The 27,503-nt window shown below is 40.1% G+C and overlaps 3 protein-coding genes across 4 annotated transcripts; all 3 read left to right on the forward strand.

The window, feature by feature from the left end:
* Window positions 1-934: 934 nt before the first annotated feature.
* On the forward strand, window positions 935-3,913 carry LOC121741785 (tRNA:m(4)X modification enzyme TRM13-like). Its single transcript, XM_042134731.1, has 6 exons — window positions 935-1,008; window positions 1,093-1,158; window positions 1,240-1,554; window positions 2,052-2,328; window positions 2,509-2,545; window positions 3,443-3,913. The coding sequence occupies exons 1-6, from the start codon at window positions 935-937 to the stop codon at window positions 3,496-3,498; spliced, it is 825 nt and encodes a 274-aa protein (XP_041990665.1). The 3' UTR covers window positions 3,499-3,913.
* A 530-nt stretch (window positions 3,914-4,443) lies between these two features.
* On the forward strand, window positions 4,444-6,661 carry LOC121796886. The gene has a single exon (XM_042195659.1). It carries the CDS (start codon window positions 4,644-4,646, stop codon window positions 6,537-6,539), a length of 1,896 nt encoding a protein of 631 aa, XP_042051593.1. The 5' UTR covers window positions 4,444-4,643; the 3' UTR covers window positions 6,540-6,661.
* A 15,448-nt stretch (window positions 6,662-22,109) lies between these two features.
* LOC121744806 (E3 ubiquitin-protein ligase ZNF598-like) lies at window positions 22,110-26,692 on the forward strand. 2 transcript variants are annotated; one of them, XM_042138468.1, is made up of 8 exons: window positions 22,447-22,524; window positions 22,708-22,771; window positions 22,860-23,007; window positions 23,879-24,087; window positions 24,179-24,227; window positions 24,296-24,385; window positions 24,475-24,537; window positions 24,756-26,692. In XM_042138468.1, the coding sequence occupies exons 3-8, from the start codon at window positions 22,978-22,980 to the stop codon at window positions 26,460-26,462; spliced, it is 2,148 nt and encodes a 715-aa protein (XP_041994402.1). In that variant the 5' UTR covers window positions 22,447-22,524; window positions 22,708-22,771; window positions 22,860-22,977; the 3' UTR covers window positions 26,463-26,692. The 2 variants fall into 2 exon arrangements, with proteins under 2 accessions (XP_041994393.1, XP_041994402.1); XM_042138459.1 differs by having other exon boundaries at window positions 22,110-22,524; window positions 22,708-23,007.
* Window positions 26,693-27,503: the final 811 nt, after the last annotated feature.

The following is a 27,503-nucleotide window of genomic DNA, read 5'->3' on the forward strand; positions in this document are numbered from 1 at the left end:
CACTCACCCACGCCCTTGACAGGGCAACGTTCTCCTCGTCCGTCCACCTTCTATGTGCCGTGGGGTCATCCCCACCTGGCTGCGACGACTCCCCGACCTTCTTTCCCTTGCCCTTCTTCTTTGGGGCGCCACTACCCTGCACTGCTCCCCCCGTTTGAACGGGAGTTTCCGGAACTCCGAGACTATCAAACCCCAAATCCGCCAACGAAAATTCATCAAAACCGCTCGGCGTGAACTGCGCATCCGTTGGGGTCGATGTGTGCGACGAAGCAGTGCTGAAATCAAAACTGGGGCGATAGACGTTCCCCCGCGTCACCTGCGTCGCCGGTACTCCCCCCGGCGTCCCCTGCATCGCAGGTACTCCCCCCGGCGTCCCCTGCGTCGCCGGTACTCCCCCGGGCATCATCTGCATATTGGGTGCCCACCCCGGCATCATCTGCATATTGGGTCCCCAACCCGGCACTGCCGGGAACCCCCCCGGCGGACTCCCTCCGGTCGGCAACCCGGGTAGCATCTGCTGCCACGGGTACATGTTGTAGTACCCGGGCATCTGATTCCATCCGCCTCCAACATTAATTGGGGGAGTTTGAGAACCACTCGTCCCTGAACTCGGCTCGTTGTTTACATCCATTTCTCGGTGTTTATCTTGTATAGAAATTTAGATAGAGAGAGTACTCGTTAATACAAGTGGTGCGAATGAAAATGAAGTGCAAATCGCGTATATATAGTGTCGGGACAATTTAAAAAAAAATAAAAAAAACCGTTGGGCGATGCGCTGGGCGATCCCGACGCTGCAATGGCGCCGAGCGGATCGCCCAGCGCCCGGCGACCGCCTAGCGCCGGCGCTCGGCTAGGCGGTGCGCTAGGCGCCATTGTGGATAACCTAAAAGCGCGTCCCTCTGTAGGGTTTAAGGCAAAGCATAGGCAGAAGAAAATGGCAACACACTGCAAATTCTGGCTTTCCAAGAAGAGGAGATTTTGTGCTAATTCCCCTCTCCTCGATTCTCCGTGACCTCTCTCTCTCGCACAAGCCACACCTTTTCCCCAACTAGAATATGCAATGCTGATGAATTCCTAATTTCAATTCTCCAGATTCTGCGGGAACCACACCCAGAGATCCGACTCCCTGTGGATTCCATGCCCAATCGATCCTTCTCAGTAATATTCCCCTTCTCACCTCTTCTAATTTTGCTACTCTTAACCGATTATTTCCATTCATGTTTGCGGTGTCTTTGCTAGCTCCGTGCTCGAGGAAAATCTCGAGACTCACTTAAACCGATGCCCGTTGCTGAAACAGACACAATCCCTCTCTCGCCAACCCTTCTATCAAAAGGTGATTAATGCGGGATCAGACGATGATGAAGAGAAATCGAAATGTGATTCGAGTTTCACATCGGAGATGAAAAGGAATGCCGTCTATTCAATGGCTGTGCCCTATTTTTTGGATTTGATTGCTAAAATCAAGTCTGTACATGCATCAGTATGCAGCACCATTCCTGATTCTTACAGGATTCCTGAAGCTTGTAGCATTTGGACTAATAGAGAAGTTGACAAGTAGTACTAAGAATCTTTTCATCTTTGCATTCATTATTGTTTATAACATCAACTTTCACCCAATTTCTGTTTGTAGATTTATTTTTTGTGTGTCATGAGCTTTGACAAATTTTCCATTAGGGCCAGTTTAAAATTAGCAGCAACAACAGTGTTAAGTGTCGATTGCAGCCAATAATATTTGTGCTTTGTCATATCAAGATGAAGATTTTGACAGCAAATTGAGTGATTTCACGAGAAAAGAGCGAAGAAAGCTCAGACATCAATCAACTTGCTCTAAAATGGCAAAGTTGATGGCAAAGTTCACATTGTTATTGCTGATGCAAAACATGCTATATTTCAACATTTTCTCAAAGTTTAGGACGCACGAAAAAAACAAATTGAAGTTGAAGTTTAGGCTATAAAGTAGTATAAATAACCCTTTCATCGTTATATATCTTTTTGTGTGTAAATAAGCAGTTTTAGTTGAGTTTTATTTATAAAGTATTTATTGGTTTCAGGAAACTCCCTTATAAGGAGAAACATGTGCTGCAACAGGCATCAATTCTTGGGAATTTAGAAAATTTTGAGGTTTTGAAGGAGACTTGCTTGATTTCTGGTGAAATGAGTGAGGAAAAGGATTGTAAGAAAGAGTTTGAGAGGGAGAGGGAGAGGGATAGTGATGGTCCTGCTGTGGTTGAGTTTGGTGCCGGAAGGGGGTATTTGACACAAGTTCTAGCAGATTGTTATGGGATCAAGAAGGTGTTGTTGGTGGAACGGAAGTCCTATAAGTTGAAAGTTAGTGTCTTTCTAAATTGTTTTTGTTCTTACTTTGTTTGAACAGACTCTTACTTTGCATCAGAAATCATGAATTTAGGTGTGAATGTGTGATGATATCTTTGTGATTCAGTTGTGTTTCATGGTTCTAATTTGTTTACATTCTTGCTTTCTCCTCGGGCTGATCGGAGTTTACGACAGAAAGAGAGTTTAGTGTTGGAGAGGTTGAGAATCGACAGTATGTTCTCCAAATCTTCTTCCTAATGCATTGGTTCTTTATTATGCTGTGTGGACAAACGGGCTTGTATTTTAGGAGCTTTCTGCTCGAAGTCATTCTATAGATAACTTAGCTCTTGATTATGTGGAATACATTGTTTTTTCTCCAAACAATTAGTCTCATTTGTAATTGCCAGACATCTTGAGTAAAAAGGTCTTGGTATCATTTGTGTAAACTTATGTAGCTTTGATTGCTTAATCACTTGTTTGTATTTATGGCACTAAACTTTAACTCGAGAAGTGGATGAGAGTGGTGGTCATTGAGCTCTAGACCGGTGTGGAGTTTCTGTTATTAATGTAATGTGTTCTGACCCCGACAGCATGGAATTATATTCACAGCATTGTGTCAAATTCATTAGCTGTCATAGGAGCACGAGTTTATAGGCTTATAGCTTCATGTCCACTTGACAACAAGATCATTATGATTTGGTAAAGAAATTAGTTTACCACTTAAGCCTGTGATTGATAGCTTGTTTGGTTTAATCATTAGCGGATTAAGGATTTACCTTTTGGAAAACAAGCCACTTTTTATGACTCACTCTCTCTGAAATTGTTAAGCATGAAAGTTTCAATCCAGCTCAGCATTTGACTGAGAAGTACCTAGATGTGAAGTAAAAGTGGCTTATTTATTCTTTGGTGTGGACTATACTTTTCCGTTACTTATATCATCTGTGTCTGTGTGCGATAAACATTGATGTAGAATAATGTTCTCTACAGATTTCTGTCAATTCTAAGAAACGTATATGCGGCCAAGAATATCACAGTTTATCATGTAATGGCCTTACCATTTTTCATCTCTTTTAGGTATAATGTATGATGTGGCTTCTCATGATGCAATTTTTCTGTTGATCATGTTCAGGACCGAAAAGAAAGATTTCTTGCTCGACTCAGAATCATGCAAAGTCGAAGATATAGTGAAAAATATGCAGGCCATTGATCGGGCAGTGCTCGGCTACATGTGCAAGGATATCATTGATGCTGCAAGACTTATGTGGGTGAAGGAGCAAGGTCTAAAATGCGAGCTTGTGAAGTATGTCCCCATCACCATTTCTCCTGAAAACCGCGTCTTGATGGCCAAGTAGAGTATCTATACATGGCTTTGGCTTTGATGTTCGACCGTTTATCGTCTGATTATAAACCGGTTTCACTCTGCCTATTCCATCTATGTATGTTCTTTCACTGCCTACCTTTTAGCCTCAACTTTGTTTAGAAGATTGAGTAACTATCAACCAGGCTAATTGTTGTGCATTAATCATTATCTTGTCCGAAAATGCTAAACTCCAGAAAGCAAAAAAGAGACAAATACATTATCCATTTCATACCCCGGCAATTTTGTATTAACAATTTTGATGTAATATTGATTGAGCTACTTTTTAACTGTTTCAATTTTTTTTGATAAAAATATCCTCAAGCCCATTAAAAACATTTTAGTCTATTTGATCTCCTTTCTTTATTAAATTTAATTTATCGCACTTTAACTTTTTGTCTTTTTCTTCCTAGTTTTCTCTTTTCTTTCCCATTTTTTCCCTCTCTCTTTAATAAAGATGTAAAAATAATGAAGAGATAAATTAAATATTTTTATAAAGAAAAGAGAATATATAGTTTGAAATTTCCTTCATGGACTTGAGGATATTTTTTTCCTAAAATATTTGAAATAGCAACAAAGTAGCTGAAATGATATTGTATAGAAGTTAATAAACTTCAAAAGATATTTTCAAATATTACGGGCCAATATTGATATCTTAGCAAAGTTCAGTTCGTAGATAAAAAAAAAATGTGGCCATCCACTTTTTATTTTTCGTTCAACTCAATAATTATCTTGTTTGTAGTATAATATAATAGCATTACTGACATATATAGGAGAGACGATAATATTGACTACTCCAATAAGAGACGATAATATTGACTAATAAGGTTGGCATTAAGTGGTAGACAAGTCCAACTATCTTACTAAAACAAGACTTGCTTTCCGCTAAGCACTATCCATTTTTGCTCACGACCTTCATATATTCATCATATGTAATATATAACTGAAATCAAATTTCAATATTCTGGCAAATATGGACCCAACCGGTACGATACTCTTCAACACCGTAGGCAGAGCCTTTTATTCCTTTGACATATTCGCCGTCGAGCTCAACGACGATTGCCCTCGGTCGGAGCACCGCCTTACCGACTCCCTATCCATCAACTTCAACGGCCACTTCGTCGACGACCAAAAAACTCTCGTTTACATCTCCGACCGGACCGGTTCCCCCCGCATTTTCCTAAACCGTGCCGAACATCCCCATCCCGAACGCCTCCATTCCCCGCCGGAGAGCCTCTTCCACGACCGCCCCCTAATCAAGAACCGCCGCCTCTACTTCATCTCCGCCCACGAACAGCCCCAGAAGCCCTTCGCGAGCTGGTCGGCTCTCTACTCCACAACGCTAGACGACGACAAGACGACCAGGCGGCTAACACCATATGGCACCGTCGATTACAGCCCCGCAATCTCCCCGTCGGGGAAGATCGTCGCCGTCGCTTCCTACGGCCGGAAGGCTTGGGGCGGCGAGTTCCACGAGCTTGTTACCGACATCGTTGTTTTCCCGGAATCCGATCCCACTAGCCGCGTTGTTCTATGCCAACGCGGCGGGTGGCCGAGTTGGTGGAGTGACTCCACCCTGTATTTCCACCGGCAATCTGACGACGGCTGGTGGAGCATATTTAGAGCCGATTTGTCGGAAGATTTTTATGCATCATCGCCGCCGGTTCGTGTTACTCCGCCGGGAGTCCACTGCTTCACGCCGGCGGCAATTCCCGGCGTGAAGAGAATTGCCGTGGCGACGAGGCGGAAGGGCCGGAGTCACCGCCACATCGAGGTTTTCGATACCGAGTCTCGGAAATTCTACCCGGTGACGGAGCTGCTCAACCCTAATATCCACCATTACAATCCTTTTGTTTCTCCGGGAGCAGCTTTTCTCGGATATCACCGTTCCGGCGAAAATGCAATTCCTTATCTCGAGCGGGTGAACAGTCCAGTGAAGGGGCTTAACATGATCAGACTCGTCGGTTCGTTTCCAGCGTTATCCCCTTCCGGCGACCTAATCGCGATGAACGTCGATTTCGATCACAACTCCGGCCTCAAAATCGTGAGATCGGACGGATCGAAAATGTGGACATTGTTCAGAAATCGAATTAGCTTCTACAACTCTTGGAGTCCTGCTCATAGCAACGTCATCTTCACATCAATTGGTCCGATTTTCGAATCCGCGAAAGCACCGGTGCAGATCGCTCGAGTGACATTCGATCCAGCGGATCTAAAACCTAATTGCGACGAGATCCAATCGGAAATCAAAATCCTCACCAGATCTGACACCGGAAACAACGCCTTCCCGTCGATCTCCCCCGACGGGAAGCTCGTGGTGTTCCGATCGGGGAGATCCGGGCAGAAAAACCTATACATCGTCGATGCGGAGATCGGCGAATTCGAAGGCGGAATACGGCGGCTGACGGAGGGGGAGTGGATCGATACGATGCCGAGCTGGTCGCCGGACGGGAAACGGATCGCGTTCTCGTCGAATCGACAAGATCCGGAAAATGCGGAGGCGTTTGGGATCTATGTGATGGAGGCGGATGGAAGTGGAGTGAGAAGAGTGAAGGTGGCGGGAATGGATGAGGAGAGGGAGAGATTGAATCACGTGTGCTTCAGCAGTGACGGAGAGTGGGTGGCGTTCGCGGCGAATTTGGGCGGAGTGACGGCGGAGCCGGTGGCGCAACCGAATCAGTTCCAGCCGTATGGGGAGTTGTACGCGGTGAGGTTGGATGGGAGCGGTTTGCGGAGGCTCACTTTCAATGGCTTTGAAGACGGGACGCCCATGTGGGCCCCCAAAGTCTTTGAAAACTTGCATTTGAATGAAGGTCATGGGTTGAAGGGTGAGATTGACGATCCTTTGTGGATCAATTCTGATTTCTGAGTTGCAAATCTACTTTTATTTCAAATAATGATTTATATATTCAATAATGACTTTTTGAGTTGCAAATGTAATTTTAGGAATTAATTATATATTCAATAATTAACTAATGTCTTATTCATCCAGATACTTGCCTCTTCCTCTAATGTGTCTGTCCTACATTAATTTGGCACGGTTTAAAAAATGTAAAAAATTTTGAGCTAAAAAAACCAGCCGTATCCGTATGTGAGCTTTATTTTTATAATCCCTCTATTCCTCCATAGTTGAGGCGGAACTTTTGGCATAGAGTCTAAAAAAGAGATGTTTAGTGGGATAAGTGGATATATGATAAAGTAGATGAAGTTGTTGAACTTTTTAAATTTGAATTTCAATTTTTATTTGAACCTTTTTATTTTAAGTAGAAAAAAATTGTACGCCCAAATTTAATTTAATAAATTGTTTATTTATTTGTTAATTATCCAAATCTTAAAAATTAAATTATGAGTTTAAGAGACAGAGAGCCGACAATACAGAGGCTTGAGTAGAATGAAAAGTCTTTTTTATTAACCTAAATGTTGGCACAACTGTAACATTTCAACATTCAAGAAATGAACTTTACAAAAATTTCTCTGAAAATTCTGGCGCCACTTAACATTTCAATTACCTAAAATTGGCGCCACTTTCTACTCACTCCATAAATACTTGACGGCTAACAACAATTAAGTCCTCCGCTGCCTTTAAACATTAAAAATCTCAATCACCAAATGGAGTAAATGCTCTATTTAGCTACCGAAGTGTCTTGAATGCTCATAATGGGGCATCAAGAGTACTCCTCAGAATTCAAGAACCAAGTGGTTCAATTCATTATCGGAAGGTGCGTAGGCAGTGTACCTCCTCGTGGTACACTACACTTAAGGCACAACTCAAGTTCACAATCTCCCGGCAAACCTTTACAAGGTGGTGGAATACTGCAAAGAAACAACAACAAAGAGCAGAATCAGTTCAAAGTGAGGCCTTACCCCAAAAGGTTGCATCTGGATGTTGAGGTACTCAAGAGTTTGTATTTCTCAAAAAGGTGCAACATCTTGAGTGTGGCAGCAAGTTTAGGTTGATCAAAACCAACTGTTTAGAGGTGGGTTAAGGCTGGCCTAATTAGGCCACACACATCAGCCATTAAGCCCAACCTAAACTGTTTGCGACTGAGATTCACAGTTGAATAATTAGAACTTGATAGAATCTTGAACAAGATCAGGTTCAGGAACATGTACAATACCATACATATTGATGAAAAGTGGTTCTATATGACTAAAGGAGCTTAAAGATTCTATCTTGCTCCAGGAGAGCAAAAACCTCATAGAACATGTAAATATAAGAAGTTCATATAAAAAATAATGTTCATGTGTGCAGTTTGTAGGTCATTGTTCGGTGTTCATGGCGACGTCTTGTTGATGGAAAAATTGGAATTTTTCCTTTTACCAAACAAGTTCCAGCCAAAAGGTCAAGTAAAAACAGAAAGACAGACACTTTGGAGACAAAACCCATAGAGTATCACAAAAGATGTGGAGAGGGATTGCTTGATCAATAAGGTAATGTTTGCATCTCTTTAATGCAATTCATTTATGCACATCAACCATTACACACCAATGTGCCTACCATCTCATGACACACTGTTAATGAATTTGTAATGTTGTACAAATGATGATTTTATGCATGTCACATTGTTGGGAACAGATATTGCCTGCCATCATAGCCAAGTGGCCAGACGGGGCAACTAAAGTTCTCAAGATACAACAAGACAATGCAAGATCACATATCAAAGACAATGATCTAGCTTTCAAAGCAGTTGCACAACAAAATGGTTTCTTAATATCACTCGTGCAACAACCACCTAACTCACCTAACACTAATGTCAATGATTTGGGTTGATTCAGAGCAATACAATCACTACAAACTTAGACTGCATGCAATAATGTGGGTGATTTAGTCAATGCAGTTGAGAAATCATTCAATGAATTACAGCCACAGACTTTGGACAATGTTTTCCTAAGTCTTCAAGGCTGTTTTTTGAAAATCGTAAAAGTTCAGGGTCATAACAGCTACAAGCTGCCCCACATAGGGAAACCACATTTACGGAGGACAAATTAACTTCCACTGGATCTAGATGTTCCAGTGGAGCTGGCTATGCAAGCAATTGCTTATCTGCGGGACCAGGGGAACAACCAGGGATTGGAGATGATTTCCTAAGTCTTGGGATTATGAAGGTATAGAAGAAGCTTTTGTGTTTTTTGGATAGGCTGCCTATGTGCATGAATGGTGCATTTAGTGAATATACATATACATGAATGCACATATCATGCCAGTGTTTTGTGTTTTGAATAGGCTGTCACTATACAACAATGATGCATTTTGTGTTTTTAAAAGGTTGTAAATGTGCAACAATGATGCATTTTGTGTTTTTAAATTGTTGTGAATGTGCAACAATGATGCATTTTGCGTTAAGGTTGTGAATGATGCAACAATGACAACTCTGATACAGAAAGATCAAATCACCAAATTCACAACATCACCAACCAAATTCACAACATCACTAACATTATCACAGATATATAAACCAACGACATTCCTTTCGATTACATATCACAGATCACACATATATAACTAACGATCACAGATCTATACACTAATGACAATCCATTCTAAGAAAGTAGGCATATAGAAATATCTCACCCATATCACGGATCCGAGCAATTTTCACCAAAGTGTGTCTTCACCTCCCTTTCTACCTCAACCTTATTTCTCTCCCACGACACCTTGTCAGAATCGGTGATGACATATCTCCTTACAAACTCTTCATCCGACAATACTGGGTTGTCGGACACCTCAAAGGTGGCGTCGCCTTCACCAAAGAGTGCCTTCACCTCCCTTCCTGCCTTAGCTTTGTTTCTCTCCCACGACACCTTGTCAGAATCGGTGATGACATATCTCCTTACAACTCTTCATCTGACATTACTGGGTTGTCGGACACCTCAAAGGTGGCATCGCCTTTACCACCAGCAAGACCTCCGGTCGGGGAGGCGCCGCGTTTACTGCCAGTTACGCATCCGGTCAAGGAGAAGCCGCCTTCACCGCCAGTTACGCCTCCGGTTGGGGAGAAGCCTACGCTTCCAGCGGGTTCGCCTTTGTGGGACCGACAGATGTACGACCATAGATGGTGGATTAACCCTTCATCATCTCGTGCTGATTCTCGAGATCTACGGCGGGAATCACTTAAAATACGATCTCTACCCCGGGAAGTGACCGAAGTACACCCTCTACCGCGCGAGGTTGCTGGAACACGAATGCGGCGAGGGTTAATCCAGCCATCGCCATCGGCGAGGGGGCTGCGTGGCTGTCTCTGGTTGTCGGCATTGGCGATGTGAGAGCGGTCCATTGTTTGGAGTCGGCAAATTGAGAGAAGAGACGATGACAGGTGAGTTCAGAGAAAAGAGTACAGTCGATGTTGTGAATGGGAAGAGGAGGGCAACGGATTTCACATCTAGGGTTGCCAAATGAAGAAGAGAGAAGTGAGAGGATTTTGTGTAGAGAGAGAAGAAGAATGCGACTAATGAGATAACCAATGCTAGGGTTGGAACGTTTTTTTTAATTCTTTAATTAACTTAATTAAGTGTAATAAGAGCTGTTAATAAATATGGCTAAATTACCATTAAATATGCTAATTACTTCCTTATTTGGGAACGACTAAACTATAAAGGAACTTCCCGAAATGGTAAAACGACTCAACTACAAAGAAACGGAGGGAGCACTATATTAGTCTTATACTCTATCTATCTCATAATAAATGTCATATTTTCCCTTTTAGTTTGTTCCATAAAGATGTTACATTTCGTTTTTTTTTAAAAATTATCTCTCACATTAATTTCTGAAAAACTAAATATAAGAACATTAAAATTGGACAACCAAACATTGAACACAAAAACTGCCTTCCATTTCTAATAAGGGCCGAAAACTCTTCATATTACAAAGAGGATTATCAAATATTTTAGATTTCCCTCTTAAACATTTAAGAGGGAAATTTGAACTAAAATGTGCATTAAAATTCAAAATTTGAAGCCCCCTATGAATACATTAACATGATGCATTTAACATAACCTTCACCAATCTCCCCAAAAATATTAAAAATAAAAAATAGTGGGGGAATAATTTTAGATTACCATTTCCCTCGGAAAAGTTTCACCATTGGGATGGAGGAGAGGCCAAGATAGAGTCTATACTTAAGCAGCAGCAGGAAGAACTAGGTGGTGCATTTCCTCCTCAAGCACAACAGTGATGGAGTGCTCATAAAATGGGCAGTTATGGAGGTAGCAGAAGAGTTCGGCATACGCCGGAAGATAGTTTACAGGCTGTGTGAAAGAGATCAAATTCAGACTGTCTACACTCGTGTTTATGTCAACTGGCTAGGAGGGTACCTAGACCTAATTGCGTCGTTGAGTCTGTGTCTATCTTCTCTATCAAAAACATCAACCCACTTCTAATGGCTAGTATAGTGTAGTAAATGACCGATCCCACATAGATGGATGTGGGTGTTATACACTTGCGACGACATTCTAGAAGGGTTGGTTTGCTACCACGCTTTTGGGGTTGAGTTAAACTAGACGCAAAATAAAATGGAACCTTTACCTATTTTGACCAGTAGGTGACTGGATGTTTGATGCTATGGAACGTGTACGTAAGTGTGAATGTTGTACTGCTAGTGTGTATGTGAAAAGTGGAAACTTACTAAAAATGGATAGACGAAAGCAAAATGAATAACATGCAGTACTGGTTAACTAACTACCTAAACCTGCAAAAAAGTTGAAAAGATGGAAGGACAAAAAGTTGAAGGCAGCGACAGTAACAAAGTGGTCCCAAACTTAGATTAAGACATTATACTCTTCACCAAGCAACAAAAATGATTAGAAAATCAAAACTCCATTAATGAAGTCTCAAACTTAAACTCAAACAACTAAGATCTAACTCATAATCAAGTCACGAAATCCAGATCTAGGCATGAAAATTAACCACAACAACTAAATCAGTCATAAGGCAGCAGATACTGAAACCGACTAACATGCAAGGTGGCGGAAATGAAACAGAACTCAGATCCATGCATTTTCGAAAGTTCACTCCGATCAAATCTTGCAAACACTTAAGAAATTACTAGATCTTTTTATCTAAGCAAATTCGAACATGCAATCAAGCGAAATCGATGTAAAAACTCTAGATCTATCTAACTAGGTAGAAGGAATTTAAGCGAAATTCAAACTTGAAATAAACCACAATAAACTTCATTGCATTCGAGATTATCAACTAAAAGATGTTCTAATTAAGATAGCTACTGGAACCCAAGTCAAATACAACTAAAACGAGCGTACGCTAAGAATTCTTGAAGACAATGCAAGTAAGATTTTTTTGGCTCCTCATAGCGATAAAACTGGGGAATGTGTGTAGCTCTTATACAGAGTTGTCACCAGATACCCTAAACAAGGTATTCCTCTCATTGCAGGCTTGCCTCACATAGATTTTGATAGTCAGGGGTGCGAATAATTACAAAGTCCCTCACATTAACAAAGATAGGTTGTAAAGAACTAATGGACTTTGGACCTTTCTCTACTGCTTTTGGGTTCTAGATAGATAGGGGGATGTGTTTTGGTTATCAGGCCATGATAGGATTGTAAATAGATGTGATGTTGTGTGTGTACTAGCTAAGAGAGTACCTAGACCTAGTTCCTATCAAAAACCTCAACCCACTTCTACTGCCTAGTACAACGGAGTAAAAGATCTATCCCACAAGGATGAATTATGCGTTATACATTTGCAAAGACACTTTCGAGTGGTTGGTTTGCTACCTCGCTTTTGGGGTTGAGTTAAACTAGACGTGAATAAAAATGAGACATATTCCTATCCTAGCTTTTGGGGTTGAGTTAAACTAGATGTGAATAAAAATGAGACATATTCCTGTCCTGATTAGTAGATCACTTGATGCAACATAATGTAGAATGTTTACGTGAAAGTGTGTGCTAGACTGCTAGTGTGCATGTGAAAGGTGAAAACTTACTAAAATTGGACAGACAAGAGGTACAGGGAATAACAGACAGTACTGCCTAACCAACTACCCAGATGTGCAGAAAAGAAGAAAAGTAGAAGGACAAAAGTAAAAAGTAACAAAAAGCAATAAGGTGGTCCTATTCTCAGATTTTGACATTATCTTCTCTACCAAGTAACAAGAACATTCAGAAAATCAAATCTCCATGGAAGATTGCTCGAAATCAAACTATTAAAACTTAGATCTAAACTCGAAATCAAATCACGAACACACATCCATGTAGAAATTGACAACTACGTAAACTGACCAACGCACAAGGTGACAGAAATGAAATAAAACATATATCTCATGCATCTTTTGAAAGAAATATATGATTAAGCATACTATAAAACAGTAGATCTATCTAACTAGGCAAAAAGAAAGCATAAGTAAATTGGAACTCAAATTGAACTAAAAGAAACTCCATTGCATTCATTATTTCAAACCAAATGATGTTTTTAACAAGTGATTAACCAAAAATTATCGTCGAATGTAAGGCAAAACAAGTACTAGAACTGAGAATTCATAAAACAAGCGAAATAAAGGTTGTTTGGGCTCCTAAGAGCGATGGAACTATTAAAATCTGAACTACGGCGGTGAACTGGTTGGCTTGGAACGGTGAACTCCCCCTTCAGCAGGTGGCCGAAGACTTCAAGTGAAAACTAGACTAGAAAGCGAGCTAAGAGAGCGGAATGGAACTAAAGTCCAAGTGTGTGTCTTCTTTTCTTCAAGTTGATTTTCTATTTAAAGGGCAACTTGCTCCAATCCTTAGGGCTGTTTCTCCTCCTCAAATGACAATTCTGCCCCTTCTAAATAGATGATCATTTTGTAGCAATCCTTTCCATCTCATTCTCAGGCTCCATGGCATGCATCCTGACTGTTTTGCACCATTCCTACAGCTTTTTCAACTAATTCATTTTGACCCCTTTTCTCCTGACTTGTACCTCACTCTGCACACTTTAACAACTATTTTTTAAAATAATATCAAATTAAACAAGTTATCATAACCATTAACAAAGTCCTAGAACTAGACTTATCAGGCCTTCACGTTTTTGGTCAGTTGGGTCTGATTTTTAATGTTTTGTATGTAGAAATAGTGCAAAGAACATGTAATGCACATATTTACTGAAGTTTAATACCAAGCACTCAGAAAAGCTTCATTGTAGGGTAGGGATAGCCTCCAAACCTCTAAAGGGGTGGCTAAACATAATCAAGTGTCATCACAATGCATATTTCATCATAGGGCAGGGACAATTGAAGCATCACCCATAATTTAACAACAAGACAGCCACAAATCAAGAAACACCAAATCAATCCACAAGGAAATACCAACACAACCATCAAAGCAACCCCAACCAAGCCCTCAGAAAATCTCATCATTGGGCAGGGATAATTGAAGCATCACACACAATTTAACAATAAGGCATGCACAAATGAAGCACCATCAAATCAATCCACAAGGCAACACCAACATATCCATCAAAGCAACCCCAATACAGAAACATTAAATCCCTCAGAAAATTTTCATCATATGGCAGGGAAACAAAGCCTCCAAACCTCAAAAGGGGTGGCTTCACATAACATAAACCCAGACAATACAAAGAACACTAATTTTATCATAGGACAATATAAATCAAACAACACAAACAAGTCCATTAAACCTTCTAACCTAAATTGGGGTGGCTCAAACACATGACAACCAAACCCCTCGGAAACCCAAAAATACCCAAACCATAAGAACCTCCAAACCCTAGATAGAGGGTAGTTCTCAGGAAAACCCACAATTTCAGAGAAGATCCGCCATGTTGGGCAAGAGCATCACCATAAAACTCTTGAACCACTCTTCCTCTATCGGACACTTTCTTCGTCGCTTGGTGACTGAAGTTTCAAGGACCACCGTGGAGACGTGATCATGCACGATCAATGGAGTTTTAAGGACAATGGTGGAGACAAGATCAGTCTCCCACCAAGAGTACAGTTTGTAGTCCGGTATGTCAAGGACAATCAACAATCAGTTTTGATTAGAATCTCCAGACACAACATTTCTGGGAGAAGTTCCATGGATTTCAGACTTCTCCCTCGAATATGTGGGTATTGAAGATAAATGGGTCACAGTTGGGATATCATCCCATGATGAGTTCCAAAAAATTTCCTGACTTGGAAATATTGGAAGATGATTAGGGCTCGCCGAGGAAAAGATGGGTGAAAGGAGAGACGACAGTGTGGGTTTCATTTCAAAGGGAGGGGGATGCGACGACAATTGGGGTGATATATGGAGGCGATGACGATTAGGGCTAGGGTTCCCGAGAGAGAGAGAGACAGTGAGAGAATGAGAGCGAGAGAGAGAGAGAGACAAAGGGGCAGCGAGAGAATGCAAAATGAGAATTGAATCGACGCTCAAGGATGGGGTAACAGAATAAAATTAAGTTGTGGGATTTATTTGTGTGGTCAACTTACACGCCATTATTGTAATTTAAGTGAATAAGGAGGAGTGTTTATTGTGTCCAAATATGGAAAGGAGAACCGAGACTCCTATTAGCGGATGGACGAAAATGGCAAAACAAGACTCCTATTCGCGGACAGGAGTATATGACTCAATTACAATAGAATTGAGGGATTTATAATTTAGATAAAGTATATAGATATAGTTAAAAATGTATAACAAATAGTGAATATAGAATATTAGGCCAGTGTAAATGATTGAATGACCTTAATTACCTAATAAACTCGTTGTTAGGGGTGTAGAAATGGGTAACCGCGGGTACCCGTACCGATTTCGGTTGAAGAGTTAGTCCTGTTACCTGTCCTGCAGTGAATCAGGTATTACCCGATACCCGAGTCGGGTATCCCGCACCCGACACCGCGGGTGCCCGACCCGAAACATGTTTTTTTTTCTTTTATCTTTAATTATTATTTGTATATTTTATATGATTTTTTAAAATACTACTTGCTGAATGTAATAGTCTCATTTGGAACTTTATTTATTACTTTAATTTCATTGAGAATTGAGATGAAGCCATGTAATCTTGGTCTTCGTCTATTTCTAAATTCTTAAGATAAAATTCTTAACCTTTTATATTGTTACAGTTTTACATCTAAATTCAAGAATAAATAAGGAATTAGAAGATTAAATAATCATATGAGGCGCACAAATGCTCATTTGAATAATTTTAAATGAGAACTTATATTTCAAATTACAATGCCAAAAAATCCAAACTCCAAATCACCATTCAAAAATCTAAATATGAAAACAATTAACAAAGTAACCAACAATGTTTCACTTTCATCAAAAGTCTAAATGTAAAATAAGTAAATAACTACAACCAAAGTCTAAATATTCCAATTCTCTGAAGTCTAAAGTAATAATATTTTCGCACAGTTTCACCAATCAAGCAATCATCCTTCATCTGGCGCGTGCATCACTCGTGCACCGTGGACATTGCTCGTTGGAGCCATGACGTCAATCTTGAGTAAAACTAAGCAAATAAACAAAAACAAATAAGAATTCTGTTTCTTATTATATGAAAAAGAAATGTAAATTATGTACAAATTAGAATCATACTTACCACCATGGTATTCCTTTTCTTTTTTTTTCTTCATCAACGTCTTCTTCATCTTTCTTATCCAAATCACAAGTCTTCAACCAATCTCCGACACAAATCAAAACCTCCACCATCTTGCAAGACAATGAACTTCTATACGGAGAGAGAACACGACCACCCATGCTGAATGCAGACTCTGAAGCAATATTCAAAATAGGAATCGTTGGAATATCCCTTGCCATCTCGCTCAAAACGTGATAGTGTGCTTGCTCAGACCACCAGTTCAGCAAATCAAAACTTGCCATTTCTTCCCTCGGGACTTTGTGTCTCCTATCTGTTAGATAAAGATCAAGCCCGGTCTGATTACTAGAATCCTCGTCATCATCACTCATATACATAGCAAACATGATGTAAGTGTCTTCTTCACATTCACATGAAGAGTTCTCTATATTCGCATCAACCGATGATCGACTAGGAGGACGAGATGCATACCTCGCACTATAAAACACAAACAACTCCCTCATGGAGTCTCTCACCTCTTTCACCATTTCAAGTCCTCGAGCATTTCCAAACAACAATTTCAAGCACGTCTCAACATGCTTCATCTTCTGTATCGGATCTAGAATAGCAGCCATGCATAAAATCTTGTTCATCGTCACATTCAATTAGGTTTTCTCCAGCCAATACTTTCCAATCTTTAACCCCATCCTTGAAGCCATGAAACTAACATCATAGTCACTGCTCATCTCCAATCAACGGATAAGGTCAAAGATACCACACATCTGTGTAAAAAACAAATGTGATGTTGGCTTTTTGGTAACAGAGACAATTTGAGTCAATAAGTGGAACTTCTTCACATAAGAAATCATCTTCTTCACATTTACCCAATCTTCTTCCTAAGGCGACCCTATAGATTTATCACCATACATTCTTTCACGCAAATCTTTCATGAAAGAAGAATTCATGTTCCCAAATGTAGTAAATGCCTCAGCATACGGTATAGCCAACTCTAACATCAAATATGTAGAGTTCCATTGAGTAGGAACATCCATACACAATTTCTTCTTGCAATCAATCTTGTGTCCTAGATAATCCAAGACTTTTTCTCATAACACCCATATCTGTGGTGAACTCTTAAGCCACCTCACCACCTCCCTAACTCGCCTAATGGAAATGCCAATTTCTTTCAAACCGTCTTTTACAATCAAATTCAGGGCATACGCTGCACAACGCATGTGGAAGTACTTGTCACCATTGCAGTATCATTTTATGATGCATTATCGAAAGTGCAAGAGAATAAATGATTCACACCCCAATCTGTCAATGATTTCACTATAGTAGCACCAACATCATCACCCTTGTGGTTGTCGATCTTGGAAAAGTTTATTATCTTCTTGTACAGTATCTAGTCTTTTCCGATATAGTGTACCGTGATACAAATGAAGTTGTTGTTATTCAACGAAGTCCAACAGTTGGTTGTGATTGAGACTCTTTCCATGCCTCTTTTCTTAAAGAATTTGACAAAACTTTGTTTCTCCTCAAGGAACAATTGCATACAGTACGTGCGTATTGTTTGTCTCGAAGGTATTTGAAACTATGGACAAACAAGCCGCATGAAATATTGAAAACCTTCCCACTCAACAAATAAAAAAGAAGCTCATCGAGAAGGATCATCTTGCAAAGTCCTAGTCTGATCGTTTTCTGGTCAAACTTCCAAGTTGTTAATCTCTACTGCTACCATCCACATAGTATGCCAAAATTGTGTGACTATCACCAACTTCAGCTTTGGCATTCTTCTTTAAACAAGAAATTGTATGGATCTTCAAGCCGTTGTTCCTGCACCCCCGTGAGTCTGCAGCAATAAAATTACTACAACGACTTGCACTGTGCTTTCATTCTCAGACCAGGGGGATCACCTTCTTTAACCATCACTTTGTCGTAGTTTTTCCAATGCACTGATGTGGTTTTCCGATTGGATGTCCCCTTGGCTCTTTTTCTTTTTTTAGTTGGACTTGGAGCTTCTGTCTCAGCTTCTTCTTCATCTTCATCTTCATCTTCAATATCCTTTAGTATTTCATGAACCTCAAATTATTGATCATCTATAATAATATTGTTATTTTGACACTTCCTTGATCTCATCCTACAAAAACATAAAAATTCCAAATATGAGATGTTACTATATGAGTGTATTTTGTAAATGTATATGTCGTATCATGTGTATGTGTTACAGTAGTATAAATATGTAGCATATAACTATCATACCTATGTGATATGTGTAGCGGTAGGCCTGTAGCATATTATATAATAAAATATAGATATAGATATGTGTGTAGCATAAAATATAATAATATATTGATATAGATATGTGTGTACTACAACATATAATATATACTATATGTGTCATGTGTGTCGTGTTGTATAATATAGTGTGTACTAATATAATGAGTATTAAATATATATTATATGTGTACAGTGTGGTAAAATATATACTCATAACCCCACATTTATTAAAGAAACATAGTAAAAAATATAGTATATGTTTGGTTCATCGGTTACATGTATACACACTTTAATTACAACACTGCAAATATGACAAATTCATACTACTACTTTTGTCTTTTGTGAAGCCAAATAGGTATTAACGCCACCAAAACCTAATATGCCAAAATATATGTAAGTTTATCACTTCAATTTTAAAATAAGAGAGCAGTCGAGAACAACGCTTTCAATTTTAAAATAAGAGAGCAGTCGAGAACAACTCCTGATGCACTATTTTTTAGCACTACAACTTCCTGATGCACTATTTTTTAGCACTACAACTACTTGCAAGTATACAAGGAAGAAATAGTATAGCTAAAGGTCAGTACCAGGATATCAAACGCAGAGAATATTATTGTAACTGGCTATCATGTACAAAGCGTCATATACTATCTAGAGAAACAAGAGTTTTGAGGTCAATTAATTAACTAGGCAAAAATAAATAAAGCAAATAAAAACATTCAAATAACCAAAGTAAATTAGGCAAATAGTGGAATTCCAATGATAGAGTTTTCACAATTATGGTTTACACAAAACACAGTTATGATACCCTAGAACAGTTCATGCATTACTAGAACGAGACACATAAGTATTGCCCATGCGGCACAAAGTAAGTTACACACTAAGGTCGTCAATCTTAGATTAGCAACTCCCAAAAGCTCAATTAGACCATCAAGATGTCTTCACTCTCAATTAACAGTACCGTTTTAAGGGGAATTAATTGTAGTGTCAACTAAGCTCTTCTAACTCGCAAATCTCCTCTCACGATTATGTTGTAAGTCAATAAATCATCATAGAATGTGTCACTAAAACATGAAGCAATTATCTAACACTTAGAATAGAAGCATGCAATGAACAAAACGGATACTAAAAACTGGAATTATATAAACCAATAAAAGTTACTAACACATCCCAAGAATTTTTATAGTTTAGCTACTCATAGACAAATAGCAAAAACTACAAATTAAAGTACAAAACATAAAGAAAAAGCAAACAAAACCCAATGATGAATTGTTGTGCAATCTTTAGTCTTCTCTTACCTTGCTCCAAACTCCAAGAATGGTGGATAGAATGATAGGTGAAAGAATAAGGGTTGGAGATTGAGGAGGAACCTGGGGGCTTCCTAATTTTGGAGGCTATGAATGGGTTTGAACTGGGACTGCTGCGCGCGAACGGGCCCAGCGGTCGCTGGGAAAATTTCCAAGCTTCTGGACGGCTTTCAGCGACCGTTGGCTTGCGCTTCAGCTCCAGCTTCCATATTTTGACCTTTTTGTGCCCTTTTTCAGCTCTATTTTGCACATTTATCACAAAACACGTCAAAATACCAAAATTGATAAAATAAGCAAATAATGGACATGTAATGCAACTTTGACACTCAAAAAGGACCAAATAATGGCCTTAAAACAGTGCAAAATCAGAGCGTATTGAAGATGTAGCTTATCGAATGCGCGCTGGTAAAATAAATATAAATCGCAGACTGATCAAGCAGGCTAGCTAGACCGACTCACGTTTGTGCATGTGCATGGAAAGTGCGTGAACTGATTAGGCAGACTACCCTAGACCTTTCTACGTGTCTTCGGAAGGGCAATTTGAAGCTACTCTCAAAAGACTTATCCCACAAATATTATTAATTTGTATAGGGAGGTAAGGATCGAATCCCACAAGGATGAGGGCGTAAAAGCATGTGTTAGGGAAATTCTAGGAGGTTTTTGGCTGCTGTCACGCTCCTAAGTGGGTTAAGAATTATTTGATTGACTTGGAAGACTAAATAAGGAACTCTACTTAACTGATTAACTAGACGGAAAACGTATAGAAACAAACATGTATGAACGGCTAAACATAAAACAAACATTTGAATCTGAAATTAAAAAACTAGGAACACCTGCATCTAAAAGATCATGCTGAAAATTTTCCTAAAATAGGCAGACAATACGAAAAAGTAAGTGGGGACCATAATTCCTAAACTGACTGGGTTGGCAGAAAAAGTTGTGAAAGTAAAAAGCATAAAGTAGATTTCAGATCTGAATCTCTAACTACCTCTACTTCATCTTCTTCATGTAACTAAGCTAAAACAGAGTGAAGCCAGAGCATTAGGACACCATTAACGAGAAAACAGAGCATGCATCAAAACGAAACGCGAATGAGAAATTTAAGCTAAAAACTACTGGATCTACGCTAACTGATCAACTACAATGACGAACCAACAGAAACAAGCCATAATCATGCGATTTCCAAAACATAACATACTAGATCTAAAAGATCAAATGCTAACTAACATGAATCTACGAAATCAGACGTTAACAAGCTAGATCTAAGAGATTCTAACAACTACCAATTGCGAAAAATATCCAACAAACATAAACAAGCTCAGCATCTCAAGATCTAACCACCAATTGCAAAAAGCATCCAACAAAACAAGAAACAAAGCTCAACATCTCAAGATCTAACTACCAATTGTGAAAAGCATCCAACAAAACACAAATAAAGCTCAGCATCTCAAAATCTAACAAAAACTCCAACAAAAACTTCCATAACTTCACAATAAAACTAGATCCAAACTTCCCACGTCAATATTCAAATCCAACAATGAAATACCAAAAGATCTTTAAGCTAAGATGTTCGAAACCACATAAACACTTAAGAAACGAAACTAAAACGATGCAAAACAAAATTTAAGATTGTATCTTCGCTCCTCGGAGCGGTGGAACACGATTTCAAGCTAAGAACGGTTGGAACTAAGGATTTCCCCCCTTCGTGCTAGGAGGCAGAGTGCGCATTCTGGAGTGGAGTAGACTTGCAGCTAAGAACTTTATCTAAGGATGTGTGTGTAATTGTGTGTAGAATGGTGGTCTCCCAAAGGCTGCTCAAAGGGGCTCCCCTCTTCCTTCTATGTTGGTCCTTTTATATAAGGTGGTTTCAAGCTCAAATCCCTAGGGTATGCTCTTCATGATTTGACATTTGTACCCTTAAAGTAAGAGTATCTTCAAATTCTCTCTCTTCTGTCCTATTCCTTGCACCGTCTGCTCCTTCTGATAATTCTCTTTGATCAATTAGACGGCTTTTCAGCAATTTCACTCCAATTTTTCCTCAATCAGTGTCTGCTCGGCCAGTTTGCATAATCTACTTGATATAGCAGAAACCTGCACACTTAAACTCATTGTTTGAGCATTATCTTCCAAAAAACATGTAAATCATCCCAAAAATCTATGCATGAAACGAGTCTTATCACGTATCAACTTCAGAAAAAGTAGTGGTTTGATACAATAACAAAAGAAGAATGATAAAATGACGGGTTGGAAGAGTGGTGGCATGGCAACCTTGAAGACTTAAAATGAATTTAATTCAAAAAAATTGATGGAATATTCTTTGAGGATTTTAATTTTACTTCCTTCTTTTTCAGAACAGAAAAGTTTAATCAATTTTAGTTGTATACTGTAATCTCTCTTTCTCTACCCTCACATTTACTCCGAATCCCATCTGAAACCCTAGAAAATTCATACAAAATATAAATTGCAGTTTCATATTCTAATCGATTCAGACACGGATTATCATCGCCGACGCCCAATTCCTCATCTGATTTGTGAAATTTCGGCCCAGAAACCCTAGATTTGTCTCCTCATCGACGAATTCGATAGTTGAGATGGACGATAGCTGCGCGGTTTGTGCGGAAAGCTTGGAGTGGGTTGCATACGGTTCTTGTGGCCACAAGGACGTCTGCTCCACCTGCGTCGCTCGCCTCCGATTTATCTGCAATGACCGCAGCTGCTGCATCTGCAAGACCGATAACGATGTCGTTTTCGTCACCAAGGTCATCCTCTTATGTAATCTCATGATTTAACTGCTTGATTTTGTGAATTTGGAGTTCCAGTGCGAAGATTGATTGGATTAGGTGCACTTTAGCTGATCGCCATATATGATTTCGGTTGAATTACTGAAAAATTACTGTTCCGTTGACAATATGTCTAAATCAAACTTGCTGTATCTGGCTCAGGCTTTGGGGGACTATACAACGACAATCGGCGACCTCACATTGTTTCCCGCCGAAAGGAGGGAGGGTAAGATGGGACAGTACTGGTACCATGATGATACACATGCCTTTTTCGATGATTCGGACCATTACAAGATGATCAAGGCTATGTGCAGGCTTTCTTGTGGTGAATGTGATAAGGAGGACCAGCTGGATGATGGTTCCAGGAGAAGAGCCAAGTTTAGGAACATCGATCAGCTGAAGGGTCATTTGTTTCACAAGCATAGGCTGATTATGTGCAGCTTGTGCTTGGAGGGAAGAAAGGTGCAATATATTTCATGATCTTATTTCCATTCTTTTAAAGTATTTTTATTGTTCATAATCATAGGTAAGATATGTTATATTAGGATGGATATGGATGCATTTCACCTTGTACTCTATTTATTTTGTTTATTGGGAGGGAGGGGGTGGGGTGGAGGAGGCATATAATTTTACTTTTAGACTTGGGAAATTTCTAAATTACCATAATGGATTGTTTGGTGGAAGCGTGATATTCTAAGAAACACTTACAATTATTTTGTGAGTTGAGAGGATTTTCTGATTATTAGTCTAATTGCCAAAATGTATGCTGCTGATTGTTTTTGGTTTCACACAGTTATGTTGGACTATAATTAATGAGTAGATTGCTGGACTACAGACTAGTTGGGACCTGCTCTCCCTGTTATAGCTCGAGGGATATAATTATCTGCACAATTCAGGATATACCATACTGGTCTGGTAGAGTCACCCTTGAAAGTTGGTGTTTCCAGTAGTGGGACGGTAGTTGATAGGACTTATCCATGTTGTCTGATGCTGCAGGAATTATAGCTTTAGAGTTTACATTGGTTTCCATGAGCAGTGTAATGGAAAATGGCCTTGTGTTTTGAATTAATTTTATAATTACACTAACATAGATTGCATGTAATGGAAAAATTGTTCATACGCGCATCTTCTCAAATGGTTTTGGTGTCGCAGAGTTTTGGCACTGTAAAAGTTATTGCACTAGGACTATGTATGATGTTGTTAGATTGGTTGAAATACTCTGCCTTCTTTGTTTTATTGTTATTATCTAGCCCTTAGAATTATCTTTTTTCTCCCCCAGTGTAGTTTGTTTAGTTCCTACCTGGATAAAAATAGATTTTTCCTGGATTCGCAGGTTTTTGTTTGTGAGCAAAAGTTGTATACAAGATCACAACTTAGTCAGCATATAAGCACTGGTGACTCAGAGGTGGATGGAACTGAAAGTGAAAGAGGTGGCTTCTCAGGACACCCCCCTTGTGAATTTTGCCAGACACCATTTTATGGGGACAATGAGCTTTATACTCATATGGAGACTGAACATTATACTTGTCATATATGTAGAAGGTAATCCTTTAATTTACAGTTGTAAGTACTAAGCATATTATCTGGTGTGCATGTTTAATTTTAATAAGCGGTTATATCCTGTTATGTGCAGGCAGCATCCAGGAGAGTATGAGTACTACGGGAATTATGATAATTTGGAGGTAGAATATTGTTGGCTATGTTTTACCTCAAGTTACATATCTATTCTAAATGATTTAATTGTTCCCAGATTCACTTTCGTCGAGATCATTTCCTCTGTGAGGATGAAAGTTGCCTTGCGAAAAAGTTTGTTGTCTTCATATCTGAATCTGAAATAAAGGTAAATTATCTTGCTTACTGAAAATAGACGTACTATTGAGTTATTTTTCTTCTAATTGACCATTTTCTTATACATGCTTTATATATCAGAGGCATAACACTATAGAGCATGGAGGGCGTATGTCCCGTTCACAACGCAGTGCTGCTCTTCAGGTATATATATCAATCTTTGACCCCTATGAATAGTTACTTTATCATATAAGTGTTTTTTGCTTTGCCAAATGTTTTCTTGCGGTGCTGGAGTGGTGAGGAGAATAGTGCCTCTGCTCATTTTCAGTCTATCCCTTTCATTGGATCCACTGTTTGCGTTCCCATTGACTTTCCCAATTGATGGCATCATAATTTTTCCACATGCTCTGCAATTTGTTTAGATACCTACCAGTTTTCGATATAGACGAAGTAGTGATCAAGAGAATCGTCGTGGAAGAGCGCGTACCTTTCGGCGGGATCTTGCGGATGAACTTTCTATGGCCATCCAAGCAAGTCTTGAGACAGCTAGTGCTACACCACCAAATAGTCGGGCTTGCAATGATAATGGAGAAAGTGCTGATGTTGACTCACTTATTTCACCTCTGGAATCTCTAGGTACCACAGACCCTGTGCTGCCATCAAGATACCGACAGGCTGTGTCTCAAAGTTCAATGAGTGGAACATTGGGAGACTCTGCATTTCCTCCTCTCGCAGCGGGTACAGGGGTAAACCAACAGAGTTTTCAAAGTGATGCTTCCTCTAACAGAACTATGGCTGCTCATTTGCGCCGCCAGAGCAAGAAGCAAGCGAGCTCCTCAAGCTCAGCTCCTGCTTGGCCAGCAACTAGTCGTACACCGGTTCTGCCAGTCAAGAGCCACCAGAATAACAAACAGACTAGCTCCTCGAGCTCAGGTCTTGCTTGGCCAGCAGCTAGTCGTACACCTGCCCAGCTAGTCAATACTTCTCATGCGTGGCCTCCAGTAACTTCGATATCCGGATCAGCATCTAGTTCAGGACAGAGCAGAGCAGTTCCAGAAATTGTATCTGTGTCATCTAGTCAATCAACTTCAGCTCAGATTCACCCACCATCAGCTGCTACTACGTCCTTTGCCAGTTCTCTGTTATCATCAAGGGCTTCTGGAAGCAGTAATAGGCTAGGTCATTCTTCGTCAGCCCCTAGTCTTTCAGATCGTGAGCCTTTTGATTCAAGTACCGATTTTCCTCCAGTTTCAGTAGTAGCCCAGTCACGCAAATCAACCACTGATGACCAATCTGTTAGGATGGAAGGAAATGTTCATACAGCAAACAAATCACTGGTGGAGAAAATGCGTGCTGCTCTAGGATCTGATGAAGACAAATTCTCTGCTTTCAAAGACATTTCTGGTCAATACCGCCTAGGCTCAATGGATGTCGAGACATACCTAACATACGTAGATCAATTTGGTTTGTCTCATCTTGTTCTTGAGTTGGCCGGACTCCTCCCTAATCCTCAGAAGCAGAAAGAGCTGACAGATGCTTACAATGTTCATATGGCTTCAAGAGAAAATGGTTGGACGAACGGCACTAGAAATGTTAACGGCTCCAAAAAGAGCAAGGGCAAAGGCAAGTCTGTAGATTCTGGCAACAGGCCCTCCGTTACGAACAATCTAGCTGAAAATGTTATAAGCACTGTAAGAGCGCTGCAATCGAGCTACAACGCCCCAGAGGAAGAGGTCGAAGTGTTGTCAAAGGATGGATATCGAAGTGCAAGAGGGAAACCATCGGTTACTGTTGGTACTTCACCTTCACAATCAAGTGGACCTGCTGAGTTAACAAAACCTAAAATTCAGATGGAGTCCTTACACGCTAGTGGTGGAACTAGTCAGAATCCATCCAATGGCGGTGGGAAAGGGAAACAACGGAAGAAGACATCCAAATTTATCCGGGCCCGTCTTGGCGATGGCTCTGTCGAAGCTCTGTTGGATTTGAAAAACTTAGACCAGGATCCAGATCCAGATGACGCCGAACCTTCATCAAATGGGCTGGATGCAAATGTGCCGGTTCGTGGTGTGTGGAGAAACGGTGGCGGTCAGAAGCTACTGTCGACGAAGTTAGGGGTGAAAAAGTGAGCGTGGATGGAAGATTTATGCCAACACCAAGATCAGTTGTATCGATTCTATATATTTTGTTGCATTATGTTTGATTTTGGCCTTTTCGAGCATCTTCGTTTGTATACGGAGAAAAGGTTTTTTTTTATGCACAAAGCTATTATTTTACAGAGATTTGGACGTAGTTGTGTTTTTGAGAGTGTACTGATGCTCAAACCCTTGCACTATAATTTATTGATCATTAAAAGAAATGCTCTTGTACAACTGTCAGTCATTCTTAGAGCATGCGCAGCGGTGGCGTCCGTCGCCACCGCCGTCCGCGCCGCTGGCACGGATGCCATCCGCCGCCGCTGCGCTCGCGCCGCTGGCACGGCGCTGCTCAATGTATCGAGCACGTCCGTGCCAGCGGACGCACACGTGGCGCGCTCCCATTCGTCAACGGCATAGCCGTTGTTTTTAAACATTTTTTTTAAAAATCGATATTTAATTATAAATAATGCTAAAAAATAAGAAAAAAATATTTTCCAAATCCCAAAAATATGGCCGTTTTTTCCCGTTTTTTCTGATTTTTTTTGATTTTTTTTTTATTTTTTTTCCCTCAAAATCATCTATAAATACACACATTCATCACTCATTTATCACATCAATTCATCTCTCATTCATCTCTCATTCATAATTCTTATACAAACTATCAACACATTCAACATTCACTCAAAACATCAAATGGATTTCACTCATCTCATGGCGGAAGCGGAGCGCGAAGAACAAGAATACTACGAACAACATCGTGCCGCTTACGAAGCAAATGTCGCGGCGAATACCCCCGCTCATCCTCCTCAACGCACTAGATCAAATCGCCGCTACATCTATCGTGACCGGGAGGGAGCCCACGAAAGGCTCGTTGCCGACTACTTTGCCGACCATCCGCGGTTTCCGGCAGATTACTTCAGGCGCCGTTTTCGCATGTCAAAGCGCTTGTTCATGCGAATTGTCAACACATTGTCCGCACGTGTTGAATACTTTCAAACAGGTGTAGATGCAGCCGGCCGGCAAAGTATCACG

Source organism: Salvia splendens, chromosome 1 (genome assembly GCF_004379255.2).
Source record: "Salvia splendens isolate huo1 chromosome 1, SspV2, whole genome shotgun sequence".
Lineage (NCBI taxonomy): Eukaryota > Viridiplantae > Streptophyta > Magnoliopsida > Lamiales > Lamiaceae > Salvia > Salvia splendens.